We start from the raw sequence: 21,900 nt of genomic DNA on the forward strand, positions 1-21,900 counted from the left end.
TATATGTTTTTGATAAAGAGTAAACATCTTTAAAGTAAAGGGGAAATGAAAATAATAAGAAATAATGTTACTTACTTCTCCTTTAATAATAAACAAGACCAAGGGCGATAACACTTTAGGTGCTCCATTTTATTTCAATGCCAATGAGGTTAAGAAAATAGCAGTTGTTCTAAATCTACCTTACACAGAATGGGCTGATATTCAAATTTTAGATGTCTCTTGGACAAACATTAAAATTGGGTATCGCTACAAAATGTGTCCTAAAAACAAAACGGTAAATGCTAATTCCTTGATTTTTTCACACACGATCACTAATGGATATGTTATTTATAAAATGTTTTAAAACCTAAAAGGTTCAACTCGGTCCCCTCGGTTCTAAATAAAAATGGACTTTTTTTGACTCACCCTGTAGGCCTATCTTTAAAAAGTGGCAGATAATAGAAAATGTTGTTAATACAAGGGCATGAAAGATTATGAAAATATTTTTATTGTAGGCCTATAGGGCCTAATTGTTTATAAAATCATGGCCAAGTTTATTTTTCAATTCAATTTATCACTGATTTTGTTACCTATTTTTGAAAAAACAAACAAATTTGAAGCTTTCTTGAACGAAAAATTCGATTTTCGAGGTTTTTTGACGCTGTTTTTTGTCATGCTCTCACCCAATGACCCCATATTTTTTACATTTTGCTCTCAATGCCACAAATCATGCTCTCACCCAATGACCCCATATTTTTTACATTTTACTCTCACCGAATGCCCCTCACCGAGTGCCAGCCCTACACGTACACCTATATCCATTTCATATTGAAGTGCCCCCCCCCCCGCGGGCCTAGGCCAAGTCCTGGTCCCCGCACTCCGTGCATCCATGGGTATTCATGCTCGTCGAAAATTTCGCGAAGGGGTGTTTTCAGATGAAGATATGCGATTCGCGAAACACACAAAAAAGGGGTGTTTTTTCAAACCACCGTGTTCGCGAAATTGACAAAAAATTTTCATGGAGCAGCCTACGTGTTTCTGTCAGAAAAGGATATGTTAGAAATATCGTTCGCGTTTTAGCGAAAATAGGGGTATTGTCGAAGGGCAAATAATTCGCGAAATCGCTAAAAAAAGGGGTGTTTTCCCCTAAAAACTTCGCGAAATGAGATGCAAAAGGGGGTGTTTCTAAAGTTCACCGACAAGCATGAAAGCTCATGAATACCCGCGGATGCACGGAGTGCGGGGACCGGGGGCCAAGTTCCTGGAACCTATAGTCATAGACTCATCATGTTTATCCACTGGCATTTTTGAGCTAAACGGCGTGCCATATCTACCCGTGCCCTTGGCCTTGACACAATTAATTCGGGTCATGAACTTGTATTAAATGAAAATTCCACCGCCTGTTATCTGCAGCATTTGGTAAATATATACAGCTACAGAGCTCTACAGTAAAATACATGCTTTTCACAGCGGAGTATGGGAAATTCACACATGATAGGCTATATATTATTTCAGCACTGACACATTTTGTCTGTTTGTGGAGAGTATACTGAGTAGGCCTAATATTTTTCTTTCCAAAACTGTATAGTGTTTATACCGGTAGGTAAGCAAATTTACAATTATTTTTTAATGTAATTATTTAGGGGCTGCGCAATATGTATGTGTAGAGCCTACAGCCGGGTTGATGAATGCTCAAAATATTCTGCCAAAAATCACATGCCCCCTTTTTTTTCAGCCGTGCCAAAGGAGCTTTACCCTCTTTGACAAACCTCCTTTTGACGGGGGCAAAGATTTTTGGCGCGTAAAAAAGGAGGGGGGGGCAAAGGATTTTGGCACGTTAAAAGGTGGGGGAGGGAACGGCAAAGATTTGAGATCCATTTGAAGACCATTTGAGAATTCACCACCCCGGGAATATGGCGCGCGCCTACCCTCTAAATTTCAAAGATTTAAACTAAATCCTAAAGGATTGTGATTATAAAGGGACCAATCAAGTATTAGATTTAAAATTAAATCTTACAGATTTGAAATTAAATCTTTAAAATTTAAAATTCAGTCTTTAAAATTTAAAATTCAAATCTATAGGCCTAAAATTAATTTTAAATCTAAAATTAATTGGTCCCTAATTACAATCCTTAAGGATTTATTTTTAACTTGTAATTTAGAGTGTACACATGATTATAGCATGTCCCTGAGCAGCAGGTAATCGAACATGCATGCATCTCCGATCCCCTTCCACTTGCCAAAAATCGCTACTGCCAAAATATGCTTACTCTCCCCTCCCTGCTCCTAAAAAATTCTGTAGCCCCCTCCCGATAATTCAGTAATATACATAATTATTGCACCACCCCTTGGTTGCTTTTCTAGATCCTGTAAAACATTCTCAGTGGAAGATGGAGGAAGCTATAGGAAAAGAAACTTGTAAGTATTGTTGTATATTTTTATGGGATTATACCCGGGGGGGGGAGGGGCACTCCCATATATTGATACGCGTCATGTGCCTGTCAATAGACCCCCTTTTTGAGGCAAATCTGCTACCCAATGACCCCCTTTTTTCATCAGCTTTACACCAAATCTGCAAATTTTTGTAGCCTTTAACTGCAAAGTTGATAATTTTTTGCAAAATTTTGCCTAGAAAGTTGCTTTTTCACACATTTCACCACTGAATGACCCCTAATTTTTTCGGCAAAAATCGCCACCGATAGACCCCTAGTTTTGCACTCCGGTAGATACAGGTACGTCACTTTCATATAAATCATATTCGAGTGCCCCCAGGATTATCATGCGAATATTTGGGAGCTTTTGGGGGTGGGGGAAGGGGCTTTGGGGGCGCGAGCCCCCAGGTTAAAAGCAGGGGGCGGCCAAAACGAAGGGGCGGTGGAAGAAGAAGAAGGGCGGCAAAAAGAATTAGTAGAGAAAAAAGGGCGGAAAAAATTTGAAAAAGTATAAAAAATTATGAAAAAATGGTACCATACAACTAAGTGTGTTGCTTTTAGGTCGCTAGGGCCTATAATCCTTTTTTTTTTTTGCTCTTCACTTTTTCAAACCACCGAAAATTGTTTTGGGTCAACCTTTTCGGGCTGTTGAGGAAGGGGCGGCAAAATTGAATTTTCTTCAGCCCCTCGGGGTAGGATAAAGCGGCCACGGTACGCCACTGATTATACCATCGAAAATCTCTCTTTATCATAATCTGAACTAATAATCCATCTTTAAATTACCATGTGTTAGTGTAACCATTGGTAACCGTTGTGTTCTTCAACCCGACAATGACTTGATATTTCTAAACAAGTAGATAAACAGTATCACTTTTATTTAAAGAGGCAGACAGGAGCTTCTCAGGCTGCTCCTATCCCAAGGTAAAGTTTATTTATTTATTTATTTATTTATTTATTTATTTATTTATTTATTTATTTATTTATTTATTTATTTATTTATTTATTTATTTATTTATTTATTTATTTATTCCTCGTTTTAGTCAAAAAATATGGGACCAAGCGTTATTCTTTCGTTCCGAATCAATGGGACCCATTGGCATGATGGAGGTGGAAGGAGTACCATTTCCTACGCCATTTATGAACATGAAGACACTCGATGCAATGAAGACATGGGAAGCCAGACGTGATGATGTGTTTGTTGTGTCATATCCTAAAGCAGGTTCGTTTCATTATCTGTGTATTATATTAGGCCAAAAAAGAAATCTTTGAATGCGTATAAGATCCTTACGCAGATGATAATTTCCAAAGAGTAAGTGGAATAGTGTGGAACGGGGCTGATTTCTGCTTTTAACGCACTTTCTTCAAGAAAGAGGTCTTGTTCTACACTATTCCACTTACTCGCAGATTTCTTATGTTGGGTACCATTTATTGGGCTATGAATGTTGTCCAGGAAGCTGTTCCATGTCAGTGCACTTTGCTGTTGTGTCAGTTGGACAACTGCTTGGTTACTGACATGTGTTTAGAGTAGAGTAATGAAGTAATCCTGTGTGTAAGTTCGGTTTATTGTGATGCACAGGATTTTAAGATAATTATGTGTGAAAAGTTATCACTTTTAAAAGTTTCTCTTTTGGTTTAGTGTACCGGTATATCAAGGGTAAAGCCAAGAATTTTCTGCTTTACAAATGCTAAATTCCGCTTTTCTCCGCTTTGTAATTTTAGCACATTTCTGACATAATAAAATTTCACAAGAATCGTGTGACGATCATTGCGATTTGCAAAGTTGGGATGGGTGATTGGGTATCATGGCTGCAATGGGCGGTAGGACAGGCGTTGTACGGTAAATCTATGACGGATTTTACTTTATTTTGATGAATTTTGAAGACCCATTTCATTTAGTATTTTATCTATTTCTTATTAATTGTATTTTTCCTTTTTCTAGGTCATTTTTGCTTATTTTTAAATTTTTTCTCAGAAATGCGTTTTCCGCTTTACCTGCGAATTCCGCGATTTTTTGCGGAATTTCCGCAACGCGGAAAATTCTTGGCTTTAATCAAGGGTTTAGACCCGGGTTTTTTTTTATACAGCCAAGTTTGGCGCCAATTTAAAAAAAATCAAAATTATTTGATATCAGAAGGACATTCCTCATATTCAGAATGCAATATGTCTGATGTGCTCTCATGTCCCACAAAAATACGGTGCAAACGTTGCTATCCGATTCCTTAACAATTTTATATCCAAGATTTGTCAACTTTTATTTTGATTTATGTTGACACAAAACTTTTTCCAGTCTCACGGAAAGACCCTTTTTTGGTAAAATTTCCTCAGGCTCACGAAAAGACCCCAAGTTGAGGCCTTCTCATCCAATGATCCCATTTTTAAATTAATTTGTAAAATCTATTACTAGTATTACCTAGTACAGGTGGGCTGTATTTGTGGGGTTTTTTTTTCAATGACTTGGTCTTCAAATATATTTTAATTTTCCAGGAACCACGTGGACCCAGGAAGTTGTGTCAACTATATGTCATAAAGGCGATTTAGACGAAGTCAACAAGAACCACACACACTTCCGTATACCGTTTATGGAAGCTCCAATGTTTTCATCTACAGACGTAAGGTTGTAATTTTAAAACAACGCTATATTAAATTTTACATCAACTAGATCGTTTTAAAATTTGAGACAATCAGAGACATAGGCCTATAGAATAAGCTTATTTGAATTATGATTTAATAATTGATTGAATGTACCATGGGTTAGCGGCAGCGCCAATCCGAGTTTCACCAAGGCCTATTATACAGACTACAGAGGACGTTTGGACATTTTTCCAAAGCCAATCATATGTCAGCCGGAATTAAACCCGGGACCTCCTAGGCGAATAATCCTATTCGCCACGCCACGCTCTCCCTGAATGAAACGAATATACGAATGAATAAATGAAGGAAGGAAGGGACGAACGAAATAAGGAAGGAAGGGAAGAAAAAAGGGGAATGGCAAGCCATTGAAGGAGGCCATCCCACCTGAAGAGTGAAATGATGCAGGCTTTGTGGGAATTTTAAACTGTGATCCATCACCCGTGTGACAAAAGGAAATTTTACACAGCAATACAATATTAGATTGATTTTGAAGCATCACTTTCCCACCCAATTGGGTAGTTACAACACCGGTTTTGCGCGGATGGCCTCCAGTAATGGCGGAATGAATTCTGACCAAGACTTGGCTCGTCGGATTAGTGTATAGTAGGCCTATATCAGAACTTGTGTAAGTTCTGAAACTCAAAAGTTTTAAAACCCAAGTTTTAAAAATTAGGTAGGCCCTACCCTCCGGAGGTTTTCTAAGCCTTAATTTTTTGTTATAAATGCAGGAACTCAAATTACCTCCTACGTATGAAATCATCGGCAAAATGAAGTCCCCTCGTACCATTAAATCTCACCTACCAGGACACCTACTGCCCCCTGACATCATGAAGAAAAAGTCTAGGATTGTCTATGTCGCTAGGAACCCTAAGGATGTTGCTGTGTCGTACTTCTATTTCCACAACATGAATCCGACATTGAAGTCATATCCGGCATGGGATGAATTTTTACAAGATTTTAACGATGGAAAAGGTAGGTAGGTGTAAGAATGTCATGTCTTATTTAGCATTATTTAGGTTCGTTATTCAGAAGGACTGTTCCCAGGGACTGTTATTCCGAAGGGTAATTATTCAGAAGACTCGTTATTCCGAAGGGTTATTACTCCGAAGGCTCATTACTCCGACTGAGGTTTCATTACTCCGAATTTACAAAAGGATCGTCATTCCGAATACTCCGAATTTACGGCTCGTTATTCCAAATACTCCGAATTAACAATAAGATTAGTTACTCCAAAAGGTCATTACTCCGAATTTCAGAGATGACCCCTCGGAGCATTGACCCTTGTTGTAAATTCGGAGTAATGATCCTTCGGTATACATGTAATAACCATTCGGAATAACGATCCTTTGATAACGATCTGTTCTCGTCTCAAGCCATAATCTGTAATAACCATTCGGAATAACGATCCTTTGATAACGGTCTGTTCTCGTCTGTTCTCGTCTCAAGCTCCTCTTCGGAATGTCCCGGCCAAATGGGATCACACCACTTAATCAAGTTCCTATTCTTTCATTTGTTAAAAGGTATAGAAGAAATCGTCATTTTCTCAAGGTTAAAACGTCATAGTGCATTCAAAACACCATTATGCAGGTTAAAACGTCATAGTGCATTCAAAACACCATTATGCCAAAAGTTTATGAAATATTCTACCCTCGAACCATCTTTTTTTGATAGTTGAGCTGCTCGATTTTTCGCAGTGGTGTATTGAACATGGTGTAAGCCATACCAAACCTACACCACATTTCGCCATAATACATTCTAGAAACGCTTGCTGTTAGAATAAGAAAAATTTTAATGCTAATTTATTGCACATTCTAGGGAAGCGTGGTTACCTTTTTAAAATAACCGAGTGAGAGGGTTTTCAAGAAAATATTTTTCCTGTCAAAACTGAAGCATCCTCTGTATAAAAGAAAATATGAATATTAACTGCACATCATATATAACGATTCGTGATACCCAATTGTGGCACATTTGATGTCGTTTAAGAAGCAGAGAATTTTATTTCAATTTTATATACTGGCGCCAAAATATTTTTTTAATTGAGCAAGAATAAGGATAGAAAAAACGTTGAAAATCCTATGTGAATATTACATTAGACCCGGCAAAAGATTACTGTTTCGTTTTTATGGTAATCTAATCTTTTATTTCCTGAAAAAACATTTGGGGTCTAAAATGGATTTTTTTTTTATTTGATAAAAACATCGAACGTGTATACAAGAAAATGGTAGGTTTTCCTCTATAGTATTTTACTGACCATGGAAATGTACTGAGACGCAAGCACGTGTCAAAATCGATATAATGTATTGTCCATACAGACGCCCAGTTATCATGTTTATCATTGGATTTTTTTTGTATAAAACACGCAGTTAACAATAATTGAGCGCTAATAATACACATAAATGTTTTTAGGTAAATAAAATTCCAAAATATGGTACGTTTTCTGCCTTTGCTTGTCACGTGGTAGGCCTATGTTGAAGTTGCGATTATATCTTTAAATAAGTTTCAAATGAATTCCAAGAAGACAAGTGGCCGAGTGGTCTAAGGCGCTGGGTTCATAGTGTATCCAAAGCAGTCCGCCGCCGTGAGTTCGAACCCCGCCTCCGCCAAACTTTAATGAAGTAAAATTAAAATTAAAATTTTACTTTAAAAAATTTCATATTGGGGAAATGTGACTGGCAGAATTTATGTATGGCGTGGAGTGGTGTGTACCAAACCATACAGCTCAGCGCCTCTTGTTGTGACGTCATTTGGTGCATGGAACCAAAAAACCTTCCTAAAATGTCACATTTGTAATATTTGTTATCTTTTTATGCTTGGATGATAAGAAAAACATCCACAGAGCAAAACTATCACCAAAAAATTTCAAAATACGGTTTTCTATTAAAATGCACCAGTGTGATTAGCGCCCGGGGGTTAGCGATTAGAAACACTAGTTGCAATTTCTTCAGTCAGATAGGGTTGGGCCCGCTTCTCTAATTCTGTGATTGGACCTGATTTAGTGGTGTGATCTCAAATACCGTATTGTATTTTGAAACAGCAGCTATACATGCAGTGTTTTGTTAATTTGACAAACTCTTCAAATAAAATAAAATAAAATAAAGTTGAACAAGTTTGTCAACATTTGCTCAGAGATGATTAAATTACGCCTGTAAAATATCTTCGATATCTATACGTATGTATTTGTAATTTAAAATGATTATCAATTCAATTTGTTGTTTCTTGGAAGAGACGTCGTTATAGTTGCACAAACAGGTCGTTTTATTTTGATTTGATAAATTGCTTTGTTTATTTCTATCAGTCTACAGCGGAACATGGTGGGAGCATTATCTGTATTTCTGGAACATACGTCATGAATCAAATGTTCTCTTTCTTAAATTTGAGGAAATGAAACGGGTATGTGCTTTTTTTTTTCATTTCGATAATATTAATACTATCAACTCTAAAAACAAATAAATATGACGATGAACATGATGAATGTTTTAAATAGAAATACAAGTAACAAGAAGAGAAATATGTAAATGATATCAATAAATAATAAACAACATACTATATTATTTGCAGTAAGCAAATCAGTAATCATGGTAATTATCGAGATTTGTAAAATTCTCAAAATCATTTACACATGTTCAAATCTCATTCAATTTAATTTGAATGGCGTAAAATCGATAATATATTTCTACCAGATATTATACGTAACATATTATCGATTTTACGTCATCAAACATTCGTTAGAACTTAAACATTACTGGAAATAGAATGGCAATAGATTAAATAACGTAGATATGTTACATACAATATTGTACGTCTAATACTCGGAGTCTGCATACTGCTTAACTTCTTCATATGTTTTTCTATTGTTGAAGACATGTCCCGGGGACGTGTCTATTTAAGACGCCATCGACAAAAGCTTGCAAGGACACCATTTTACAGTGTATCACTGTCTCTATCAATATATTACGTAATTTCAGGACTTGAGAGGAGTTGTACAGAAGACAGCAGATTTCTTGGGATATAAATTATCATCGGATGTCATCGATAAAATCACAGATCATTGTACGTTTGAGAACATGAAAAGCAACCCCATGACCAATCCCGATACTTTATTTAAGCATGTAGCAGCGGTAATAGCCGCATCAGGAGAGAATATGTCACCTCCTGGGCATGCTGGACCTCCCCATGGCGACAACAAATTTGATGCATCAAAAAATTCGTTTATGAGAAAAGGTAAGATCAGTTTTACAAAGAGAACTAACCCGTAAATAACCCATATAGAGGAAAGAGATAAACAGAGAAAGTACCACCAGTCCTCTGTGATAACCCCTGTAAATCGGTCTATAAACATTTTATTCGACACCAAATGTTCAAAGCACGATTCAAGCAGATCAGGTGCATGTTAGCTACCTCTTGTAGTATTGTGGATGACACACACCGACATCGCCTGGCTAATAATTACTTGGTACAGCAGAGATACTAAAATGAATACCCGGGATCGATACACGTTAATGTGCTATGCACGATTTGATACTCACCACCGTGTTGCGCCCTTGGGCAAGGCGCTTTGCCTCGCTTGCCTCACCCCACCCAGGTGCAATGGGAAGCTGTTAGGGGTAGTCACAGTCGTTGTACTGATGGACCCTGCGCCACTTGTAGGCTGCAAACGTGGTTCCGACATATTCTAATGACGGCGGAATAAATGTAAAGCGCTTAGAGGCTGTTTACGGCATAAAGCGCTATATAAATGTCTACATTTTTTTATTGATATTCAGACGATAAATCTTTGGATACCGGGGTAGAAAATGATGAATATCTCCCGTAATTTATTTATTCTAAAGAAGCTATATTTTGTTCCTTGCACTTAAATATATGTGTTGAACGGATATGATAGTCGTTAGCTTGCGTCTTGAGAAAGAACCGTGCGTCTTGAACTCAAAAACTGACAAAAATTCTGATTTTATATGTGCAGAACTATAGCACAGCGTAGGCTAGCTGCACTCACTCGTGGAGGCAGTGTAAAAGCAGACGACCTCATGGCGTATAGGCCTACATGCTCACTCACACACAGAGAGGTCAATTACCAGGTTATTGTCAGTAGCCTTAGTCGGATGTCCCTCGGCTCATTATGCGTCTCAAAACTATTAAACAGGTCGTAACAAAATGGCCATGCGTGGCTGTGGATTTCTGCCATGAAGATATCGGGGCGATGACACTGTGTGACACACATGAGGTTTGCCAAAAATACTTGTAAGAAATTTGCAGTGTTATAGTATATTAAATTGCGGTTTTTTTTCATCCACAGGAAAAGTCGGCGATTGGAGAAATCATTTTACCGTTGCGCAGAACCAGGCTATGGATGCTCTTATAGAGGACAAACTTAAGGGCACTGGTTTGAAGTTTGAATAAACTTATTACAAACTAATATTTGGGGGTATTTTGGGGAAGGGGATAAAAACCTACTACTTTGCATGTTTTCTTATACTTGCAGTCACAAGTCTAAGGATTCAAAATCTTGAGTAAAGGCTAAGATATTACTCTTAAAGCCATAATGTACGATTTCCGTCAAATTTATGTTTCATGATTATTCTTTACCAAAAATGCTGACATTAAATTTATATTAGTAATAACTGCCAAAAAGGATTGCTGTCCAATTTAAGCTGAAATAACAAAGTCAAGTGAAAGAAATCCCATTGGCTCTTTTGGCTGTTTAACACGGAGTTCTATGTGTATGGGGGACTTACTAATTATGACTTTATGTCAAAATCGCCCCGCTGACCTACATACACAACACATTTGGTCGATTCTAATTAGGTGTAAGATATGATACTAGTATATCTAAACATTTCAAATTATGACAAAAATCAAGTTTGACAAATATTAACCAATTTCATTTTATAAGATCGTATATTATGTGTTATGTTATTGTTATTAATTTTAAAATAGAATAGAAAACATAATATGCTTGCTATATCATATCAATTTGTAAGCGCCCTTTTAGCAAAGTCATAGTTCATTGAATTTACAAACGTATGACAAAACAGACGAAAATCGTAACTTTTTGCACAAGATTTGCAATTTAAAGAGAATGGGACATTCACATGAAGCTAGTATATGGACAATATAAGTGTGCTCTTTCATTTCATGACATAAAATTTCTGCTTGAATAGGTCGTTTTCAACAGATTTTTTACATTCGCGTTGCTAAAAAACATTGAATTGCGTAATCTGTTGACGGAATGAAAAAAAAAAAGATTTTTTAGCGGGAAGTGTTAGCTTTCGTTTGTGTTTTGTTTTTGAACTCTTTAAAATAATATATGGTGGACATATACGATCGATTTAACGTTATTGAACATTCGTGAAGATTAGCAAAAACTTTCAACTTTTGCGATTTGGTAGTTCACAGCATCTTGCATTGATCATTTCATAGCGAGTGTTTAGAAGAATTCAAATAACACAGATATACTTTTGTAAGTCTTGTGGTTCTTGAGTTATGTTGTAACTTGTAAAGGGCTGAAATAACAACACTTTTGTAAAACGTACATAATTCATTATCAACAATAAAAGATAATAAATCAAGCAGGTTTTCAAACTATATGATTTGTAGAATGAACTTATGAAGTGTTATTTTTCAATAATATATTGATTTAAATAATGAATTTTTGCTGTTTCGACCAACAATACGTCGTGTATCCTTAAGGGCGTACTACACCCATATACTGGTTTGATTGGTCTAAATAAATATTTTTTCATTTATAGCTAGGCGATATATGCACGGATCATGTGAAATAAAAAAAATATGAAAAAAAGAAGAAAAAAAGTGCTTTTAAACAATTGTAGTAAGTTATTTTAGCCCTATATATATTTTGTTTACTGTATCCTAGTTACTCAGATGCGTGTTTCATAACAAACCATGATTTATTCTATTCAGCATGTTCAAGTAGGGTACATGAATAGAATACATTAAATCCTTTGTTATACTCTCTATAGAAAATCTAGTGGTGCATGCAAAATATATAAACACTTACACAATGGATGTATAGTCATTAGTCAATAATATTATAATGTGTTGAGGAGAAGAAAAGGCTATTAGGTCACCGTATGTCAGGTTATAGGTCAATTGGTTCAGGTCAAATTTAAGCATCAATTTTGAATACACATGTGAGAGTTTGTGATATCATAATGAGGAATAATTTTGATATTCTGTCTTTAACTGGATATATATCGAGAAGTGCAAGGTGGATATACTAATATACCTTGGGATGTAAATGGTGAGTACAATTTAGAATGCCTAGTTGAGACGGATTTCACAAATAAATATAAAATAGTTACCAAAATCACAAACGTTAAGCTTACGGAAAACTACCCAATATGGTGGTATAGGTGACAAGAAATACAATTTTTTCAACATTGCTGTAGTATGGTTGTGGTAACCTGTTACCTGTGGCTTAATTAAGTTTCAGTGAAATAATGTCGCAAGTTAAAAATACAAAATATAGCTCAACATTGAAAATAGAAGCATTTTAACCAGTTCCTTTTTGATAGTTGTGGAGCACCAAGTTCATGAAGTCATAAAAGAAATCAGGAACCACTTATTCCCATTTTACATATCAACTTTATTTCCCTAACGTGTTAGCAACACATATCCAAAATTTTAACGAAATCCGTTGATAGTAAGCTTTCCAAAATGAAGTGAATTTAAATCATCAGTGATGTACCACCTTTTGGCTTCTACTTTTAAAAGCATGTAAGCTACGTTGATACCGATGCCACCAATAAAACGAGAAGATTTGCCCCTTCATTTTGCATACCACTTTGTCCAATTTTTTTGTAATTTCTTCACAAAATGCAAAAAAACGCAAAAAAAAATCGATGGGTGTAGTACCCTTAAACGATAAAAATTACAAGAAATAGCTTGAATTACGAAATTATAACCATGATAACGATTACTTGTTGTGTCGAATATTCGGCGTCGATTAAAAGTATGAACTAGCCCTAATCATATATTTTAGCCTGTTCTTGCCTGTGTCAGAATGAACAAAGCAATTATTTATAACAATACGAAAATATTTAAGGGTATTAATCATGTTAATAATTATGTTAATATATACAAGAACCTTTATGTAGAGATGTATTAAGCTATTATGCGAAATAATGTAAAATATGTATCTTCAAAATGAGTCGAGTCCTACTTTTAGAAATTCACGAGCTATGTTTTTATACAATATGAATGCGCAATATCACTTTTAAATTGAGTGCTCGAAAAAATTCATGTTGTAAATGTAGCATAAACTGTCACATGAAAGATTATGCAAATGATATTTTGTCAAATCATAGATGTTGAAGACACTACTTCCATGGTTAGTATTATTGTGGTAAGCAGCTGTTATGTACCCAGCAAACACAAAACGCTTTCAACATCATTCGCAAAAGGTTATCAGAAAATGTCGGGTTATATAAAGGGTATATAAAGGGTATAAAACGATTTCGTAACATTAAAAAACATTTTTTGATAACCTACTGCCCAGCCAAAACAAAATGTATGACAGAAAACGCTTAAATGTCGAGTTATATAAAGGGTATACAAACGTTTTAATAACATTCCAAAAACATTTTTGAAAACTTGATACCAAACATTCTAAACATCAGAATGTTATTTTTGGGTTGAAAAAATATTTTGCATAAATGTTTGCCCAAAATATTTGCAATAACGTTTTAAAAACGTTTTCATGACCTTTATATAACCCGACATTTAAATGTTATTAAATCGTTTTGAAAAAAAATGTCTGTGTTTCTGTGTTTGCTGGGTGCAAATATTTTAACATATTAATGTTATTGAAGTGTTGACAAAATATTTGGCCAAAAATGTTTTTAAAAATAGTTTACAATAACATTAAATAAAATATTTTAAAAATATTGTTGTAGTGTGTTTTCATACAAAACGTTAAAACGTTTTCATGACCTTTATATAACCCGACATTTAAATGTTATTAAAACGTTTTTACCTAAACCAAAAACCAAAATATTACTTATTTGAAACGTTTTTGTGTTTGCTGGGTAAGCATATGGCACATAGGGCATATTGCCTGCTGATATTGCTTTTCCTATTTCTGGAACCTAGTCTTTTAATATGTTTATTCCTTTACCAATTTTTTGAGCTAATCGGCGTACCATAGATACCTTTGCCTTGGCACAATGATTCGGGTCATGATCTTGTATTAAATTTATATACAGCTTCAGCTAAAATACATGTACAAGCTATTCACGTACAACGGAGTATACGGGAAATTTACTCATATCTATAATATTTCAGTCACTGGTGACCAATTTGCACTGACACATTTTGTGGAGAGCAGTATTTTACTTAGGTAAGCAAAATTTACTATTATTTTTATGCAATTATTTAGGGGCTGTGCAATATTTTGGTACGTAGGCCTATATGTACAGGGTGGAATTCTCAAAATGGTCTGCCAAAAAATCCCTCTTTTGGCTGTGCCAAAAGATCTTTGCCCCTTTTGACCGTGCCAAAAAATCTTTGCCCCAGTCGCCCCTTCCTTCAGTCCTTTTGACGTGCCAAAAATCTTTGCCCTCCATAAGTCCATGCAAGATTTGGGGGAACCCAAATTGAAAACCTATTGTGTTGGCATGATATAATATGTGAGCATAGCCAGCGGGAAATTTCGCAGTGAACGTGTTCCTAACTTTTTCCTATACACCTTTTAATATGGCGTATATAGGCATTAGGGGCTGGGCAATAATAAATTATGTGTACCCCGGGGTGGTGAAAAATCGCCCCACTTTGGCCGTGCCAAAAATCTTTGCTCCCCCTTTTGACGTGCCAACCCCCCCCAAAATTCCCCCCCCCCCCATTACACATGCAAGATTTTGGGGAATTTTGTGTTTCTATATAAACGTTTTCCTACATCTTTTTAGGGCGTAATATAGAAATGGTGCCCAAAATATCTGTGCCAAAATTCGCTTGCCCTCCCCCCTTCGACTTGCCAAAAATCGCTTGCCCCCCCCCCTTTTTGACCTGCCAAAAATGCTTACCCCTTTTGACCTGCCAAATTCACCCCTTATAAAAACGGTGCTCAAAAATCGCTCCTTTCCACCTGCCTAATATCGCTTGTCCCCCCCTACATTAGGGGGCCCTAATTCTGTAGGGGAATCTAGAAATTTATCTTTTTTTGAATAATAGCTCATAGACGTTGGAGTCGCTGTATCTTAAATACTATTGCCAGAATAGTTACCTTAATTAGCATAGGGTGCAATTATGTCATTACTTTGACAGTAAATTGCAATACTTGCAATTACAATTGTGATGAAGACACTATTATAGCCATTTCCACAAAAAAATCTTAAATGCAAACCCCCCCCCCCCCCCCCCTTCTAATTACAATTGTGGCAATTCTACAATAAGAAGTTCACTACTGGGAGTACAATTGCGGCAATTATAGCAATCTTCCAATAAAATGAGGGTGTGCACTCTGTGCAATTATGGCAATGTTATAGGGATTCTACTATGGCAAGAAAAGGGGAAGATCGAAGATCCACTACAGTGATTGCAATTGTGGCAATGGCAATTCTGCAATGTACCAAGTTTATCCGCTAGGTGCAATTGCCGCAATTGTGGCAATTGTAATATAAGGGTGTACTCTGCGTGCAATTGCGGCAATTCTACTATGGGAAGATCCTGTTTGGCTAGTGCAATTGTGACAATTATGGCAATTCTGCAATGTACCAAGTTCATCCGCTAGGTGTAATTGCAGCAATTGTGGCAATTGTAATATACCAAGGGTGTACTCTGTGTGCAATTGCGGCAATCATGGCAATTCTACTATGGGAAGATCCTTTTTGGCTATAGTGCAATTGCGGCAATTATGGCAATTCTGCAATGTACCAAGTGTATCCGCTGGGTGCAATTGTGGCGATTGTAATATAAGGATGTACACTGCGTGCAATTGCGGCAATTATGACAATTCTACTATGGGAATGTCCTGTTTGGTTAGTGTAATTGTGGCAATTCTGCAATGTACCACGGCTCTGCTGTAAGTGCAATTGCGGCAATTATGTCAATTCTACAATGGGAGGATCAACTACAGCGTTTGCGGCAATTGTGGCAATTCTGTAATACATCTGACTATTGTGCAATTGCGGTAATTATGGCAATTCTACAATGAGAGGATTTAAGTTAGCGAGTGCAATTGTGGCAATTTTGCAATAATTATAACAAATCTGTTCGCTATGTGTTACAGTGATTGCAATAAAGGAAATTCTGCAGTACAAGAAATCTGTGCGCTGGGTGCTATTGCGGCAATTATATATATTATGGCAGGATACATTACAGCTATATTGCAATTACGGCAATTGTAGAATATAACATACCTCCACAATGGGTGCAATTGCAGCAATTATAGTATGGCAATTCAACAATGGGAGGATCCACTACAGCGATTACAATTGGGACAATTATATCAATTCTGCAATAGAACAAGTCTGCGCGCTACCAAAAAGTAATAAATCTACACATGCTTTAATATACGGTGGCTATGATGCCCTGCGGGCTCTAACCATTGGGTCCACGTCTTTCATGGTTCTCGGGTAGAAATCAGCGGTTACCAACCAACCACTAGCGTCGACTGTTTTCGCGATCGAGGGATATAAAACATCTTGAAGATCGTATGTGAACACCCTCCCCCGGTGTTTTTTGTTGACATGTAAAATTCCATTGGCGAGTCATGGCCATGGGTTGAAATCGTTGTATATTGTAATGAAAGTAACAAACATAATAAGTAAACAGTAAAAACAGTGGCCAGAAGTAGAAAGATTAAAACATTCAACTGCACTCACCAGTAAATTGGCCGTGGTAAGGTCGGAGTAGCTTAACACGACTAGCATTCACATTGGCACTACTCCGACATTTCACACGACATTCCACAGACCCATGCTTCCTCCGACCTATACTCCGACCTTGCGCCGGGTGCAAAACCCAGCGTCTGAATACGGCTATTATTGCACTCAAGGGGCTGACATTAAAACAAACAAAGAGTGCAATCAAGTTTGTTTTGGTTGTTTTTTATTGGTAGATCCTGTAGACATTCCCAGTGTGGAACATGGAGGAAGCTATAGGAAAAGAAACATGTAAGTAGGCCTGCTAACATTAATGTTACATTAAGGCATAGATCATCTAAATACATTTCGCAAGATGCTGTGAACTACCATATCGCAACACTTTAAAATAGCTGCTAACCTTAATGTTTCATCATCTCGACAATGACTGAAGATGGATAGTTTTAGATAAAGGCCTAAACATTATTATCGTAGTGGAAGCCTACACTTTTATTTCGACTTTATTATTTATTTATATATTGTTGGTTTATTTATTTATTTTTCTTTCTTTACACAGCCGTGACGTTAGTCACGGCTGTGTCTTTTTCTTACAGGTTCTTAGTCACGGCTGTGTCTTTTTTCTTACAGGATCTTCTTTCTTTCTTTCTTCTGTCGACCTTTACATTTGCTCTAGCACTGACATGCGTACACCGATTTTGACCTAACTTGGTCATAATCATCAATGACCATGCCCCTACATGTCACATGAAATTCGTGGGGTCAAAGGTCAAGTAGGGGTCACAGGGGTCAAAAACGTGATTTCAACTCAAAATGCTACTTCTTCCACAAATTTCGTAGGACAGTAACGAAACTTGCACACATGCATTGTTATTACCCAGTGTCTGTAAATCATACACAGATTTGAGGTCAAAGGTCATTAAGGGGTCACTTCCGGTAAAAAACGAAATTCCTTCAAAAAATTTTCTCAGCTAAGAAAAACATAGGTGAGTGACGGTATGTGCACACATGAATTATGTTTATCTAATGTATATGTGGTATTTTTTATTTGGGGTCAAAGGTCATTAAGGGGTCACTTCCGGTATAAAACGAAATACCTTCAAAATGCTACTTCTCCCACAAATTACATAGGACGGTGACGAAACTTGCACACATGCATTGCTATTACCCAGTGTATATAAATCATACACAGATTTGAGGTCAAAGGTCATTAAGGGGTCACTTCCGGTATAAAACCAAATTCCTTCAAAAAATTTTATTAGCTAAGAAAAACATAGGAGAGTGACGGTATGTACACACAGGAATTATGTTTACGTAATGTATATGTGGTATTTTTTTATTTGGGGTCAAAGGTCATTAAGGGGTCACTTCTGGTATAAAACGAAATACCTTCAAAAATATTTATCGGCCAAGAAAAACATAGCACAGTGACGGTATATTCACACATGAATTGATGTTACCCAGTGTATACGTGGTATTTTTTCATTTGGGGTCAAAGGTCATTAAGGGGTCACTTCTGGTCCAAGACGAAAAACATTCAAAATGTCCCTTCTGCCACAAATAACATGGCACAGTGATACTATATGCACACATGCATTGACATAAGCCAATGCCTATGGGGATTTCGTAGATTTTGGGGTCAAAGGTCATTAAGAGGTCACAACACGGCTGTGTTTGTGGTCTTAGACCACAACTAAGTCTAGTTCTTACACAGCCGAGAGCTGTGTTTTGTTTCTTACGAGATCGTCTACCTTTCTTCTGTCAACCTTTACATTTGCTCTAGCACTGACATGCTTGTATCGATTTTGACCTAACTTGGTCACAACCATCATTGACCATGCCCCTACATGTCACATGAAAATTGTGGGGTCAAAGGTCACGCAGGGGTCATAGGGGTCAAAAAGTGATTTCAGCTAAAATGCATCTTCTCCCACAAATTACGTAGGACAGTGACGCCACTTGCACACATGCATTGTTATTACCCAGTGTCTATGGGATGTACACAGATTTGGGGTCAAAGGTCATTAAGGGGTCACTTCCGGTATAAATCGAAATATCTTCACAAAATTTTATTAGCTAAGAAAAACATAGGAGAGTGATGGTATGTTCACACATGAATTGTGTTTACCCAATGTATATGTGGTATTTTTTTATTTGGGGTCAAAGGTTATTAAGGGGTCACTTCCTGTATAAAATAAAATATCTTCAAAAAATTTTATCGGCCAAGAAAAACATAGCACACTGACGGTATATTCACACATGAATTGATGTTACCTAGTGTACACGTGGTATTTTTTCGGCGGGGTCAAAGGTCATTAAGGGGTCACTTTCGATGTCTGACCGAATACTTTCAAAATGCTTTTTTTCTCAAATTACACGGCGCAGGGATATGTGCCCGGTGCATATATATTGGCTATAGCCAGTGTCTATGTGGTGTAAAAATAATTGGGATCAAAGGTCATTTAGAGGTCATTTTAATTAAAAGACTTATATCCTTCAAATTCGACATGTATGCACGGCATAGCAGCCGACAAGCCTACACGTGGTACCGCGCAATGGTCGAGGGCTTTTATTACACAGCCGAGAGCTGTGTTTTGTTTCTTACGAGATCGTCTACCTTTCTTCTGTCAACCTTTACATTTGCTCTAGCACTGACATGCTTGTATCGATTTTGACCTAACTTGGTCACAACCATCATTGACCATGCCCCTACATGTCACATGAAAATTGTGGGGTCAAAGGTCACGCAGGGGTCATAGGGGTCAAAAAAGTGATTTCAGCTAAAAATGCATCTTCTCCCACAAATTACGTAGGACAGTGACGCCACTTGCACACATGCATTGTTATTACCCAGTGTCTATGGGGTGTACACAGATTTGGGGTCAAAGGTCATTAAGGGGTCACTTCCGGTATAAATCGAAATATCTTCACAAAATTTTATTAGCTAAGAAAAACATAGGAGAGTGATGGTATGTTCACACATGAATTGTGTTTACCCAATGTATATGTGGTATTTTTTATTTGGGGTCAAAGGTTATTAAAGGATCACTTCCTGTATAAAACAAAATATCTTCAAAAAATTTTATCGGCCAAGAAAAACATAGCACACTGACGGTATATTCACACATGAATTGATGTTACCTAGTGTACACGTGGTATTTTTTTCGGCGGGGTCAAAGGTCATTAAGGGTCACTTTCGATGTCTGACCGAATACTTTCAAAATACTTCTTCAAAGGTTCTTTCGATAGTATTGATCAATTTTCTATAATAGATAATTGTCCTTTCCTTTTGATGCTAAAACGCTCGTTTATGTTGCATCAAGTAAATAATTAACTCAGATCTGTATAAATTGTAACAATTTAGCTCAGAGTCTTCTTTTAAAAAGAACTATGTTACGGGTTACACATTTTGGACTCGGAAGGTTACGGTGATTAACTACTTTCCTGGGACTCCTTTATCGCCGCCTCTTCACTGGGCTCTTCATCGTAAAGGGTACATACCACAAAATAGCTTTCCATAGACTTTACGTGCAAAATAGGGGTCACGTTGTAGGCTTTAAGTCGAGTTATGTCTTACTTTGAAATATGTATTTGATATCATCTTAATCAGAACAAAATTCTGCATAACATATCTGAAAATGACACCAAATTTTAGGTCTACTTTTTGAGAAAAATAGCGCTATATAAAAAGGCCCGATTTTCCCGTGTTTACGTCCGACTGCTAACCGCGTTTTGACCTCGTGTGTTCATGCGCTCATCATCGTACAAACATCACTCAAATTTTCGCGTTTTCTGTTCAAATTAGTAGTGACGGGTATGTGCCTACCGGAGTTGCGAAGTAGGGGCATATCGGGTACAAAACGTAGTTTTAAAAAAGGGGGGTCATTGGGTACAAACATTTCAAAAAAGGGGTCATTGGGTAGAAAATTTTGGAAAAAATTGAGCAAAATTCTATTTCTTGCCAAATTTTCAATACAAATTGCTAAAATAAGGGAATTTGAAAGTTTCCGCATTATTTTGTGGCATTTTGATGATGCAATTCTAGAAAAAAAGGGGGTCATTGGGTAGCCGCGACCAAAAAAAGGGGGTCATTGGGTAGCCGCACCTAAAAAAAGTGGGGTCATCAGGTATGATGTTTAAAAAAGGGGTCATCGGGTATAGTCGACTTCAAAAGAGGGGGCCTATTGACAGGCACATACCGTCACTTCTAAAGTTGAGTGCCCACCCCGGGAGAGATCACATTCACAAGTTCTAGCAAAACACGATTTGCAACACTAAAAGTGTTAATATTGTACCGAGTTTGCATAATTTTTATGCAAAGTTGGGACTATATAGGCGTGATAAACTTTTGCCGGTCACTGCCGGTCCGAGACAAGAAACCTTCAAAATACCTCTTCTGCCACAAATAACATAGCAGAGTGATGCTACATGCACACACGCATTGACATTAGCCAATGTCTATGGAGGGTTAATAAATTTTGGGGTCAAAGGTCATTAAGGGGTCACCCCTCGGCTGTGTTTGTGGTCTTAGACCACAGCTATGTCTAGTTCTTTCTTCTGTCGACCATTACATTTGCTCTAGCACTCACATGCTTACATCGATTTTGACCTAACTTGGTCACAATGATCATTGACCGTGCCCCTACAGGTCACATAAAACTCGTGGGGTCAAAGGTCACGTAGGGGTCATAAAGGTCAAAAACGTGATTTCAACTCAAAATGCTACTTCTCCCACAAATTTCGCAGGACAGTAACGCCACTTGCACACATGCATTGTTATCACCCAGTGTCAATAAATCATACACAGATTTTAGGTCAAAGGTCATTAAGGGGTCACTTCCGGTATAAAACCAAATAGCTTCAAAAAATTTTATTAGCTAAGAAAAACATAGGATAGTGACGGTATGTGCACATATGAATTATGTTAACCTAATGTATATGTGGTATTTTTTTGTTTGAGGTCAAAGGTCATTAAGGGGTCACTTCCGGTATAAAACGAAATACCTTCAAAATGCTACTTCTCC

The 21,900-nt window shown here is 37.0% G+C and overlaps 2 protein-coding genes across 4 annotated transcripts in view; both read left to right on the forward strand.

Moving 5' to 3' along the window:
• Nucleotides 1-1,338: 1,338 nt before the first annotated feature.
• The window catches only part of LOC140162625 (sulfotransferase 1C2-like), a 32,543-nt gene continuing 11,981 nt past the window's right edge, over nt 1,339-21,900 (forward strand). Inside the window, exons 1-2 of one of the 3 annotated variants that reach the window (XM_072185896.1) lie at nt 1,339-1,582; nt 2,344-2,397. In XM_072185896.1, the coding sequence (XP_072041997.1) occupies nt 2,370-2,397 (28 nt within the window). In that variant the 5' untranslated portion in view covers nt 1,339-1,582; nt 2,344-2,369. Of the gene's footprint in view, nt 1,583-2,343; nt 2,398-14,283; nt 14,398-17,097; nt 17,171-21,900 lie in introns of those variants that run through there. The other 2 variants (XM_072185897.1, XM_072185898.1) reach the window with 2 other exon arrangements.
• Nucleotides 3,434-10,568, forward strand: LOC140163245 (sulfotransferase 1C2-like). Its single transcript, XM_072186643.1, has 6 exons — nt 3,434-3,630; nt 4,896-5,020; nt 5,771-6,014; nt 8,338-8,432; nt 9,008-9,263; nt 10,336-10,568. The coding sequence occupies exons 1-6, from the start codon at nt 3,495-3,497 to the stop codon at nt 10,437-10,439; spliced, it is 960 nt and encodes a 319-aa protein (XP_072042744.1). The 5' UTR covers nt 3,434-3,494; the 3' UTR covers nt 10,440-10,568.

This window comes from Amphiura filiformis, chromosome 10 (assembly GCF_039555335.1).
Source record: "Amphiura filiformis chromosome 10, Afil_fr2py, whole genome shotgun sequence".
NCBI classification, from domain to species: Eukaryota; Metazoa; Echinodermata; class Ophiuroidea; order Amphilepidida; family Amphiuridae; genus Amphiura; species Amphiura filiformis.

Bases quoted from the DNA above. Each gene is read 5' to 3' on its own strand.
- LOC140163245 (XM_072186643.1), top strand. From the start codon at position 3,495: ATGGGACCCATTGGCATGATGGAGGTGGAAGGAGTACCATTTCCTACG. The intron at 8,433-9,007 runs GTATGTGCTTTT...ACGTAATTTCAG, and splicing joins AATTTGAGGAAATGAAACGG to GACTTGAGAGGAGTTGTACA. The intron at 9,264-10,335 runs GTAAGATCAGTT...TTTCATCCACAG, and splicing joins AAATTCGTTTATGAGAAAAG to GAAAAGTCGGCGATTGGAGA.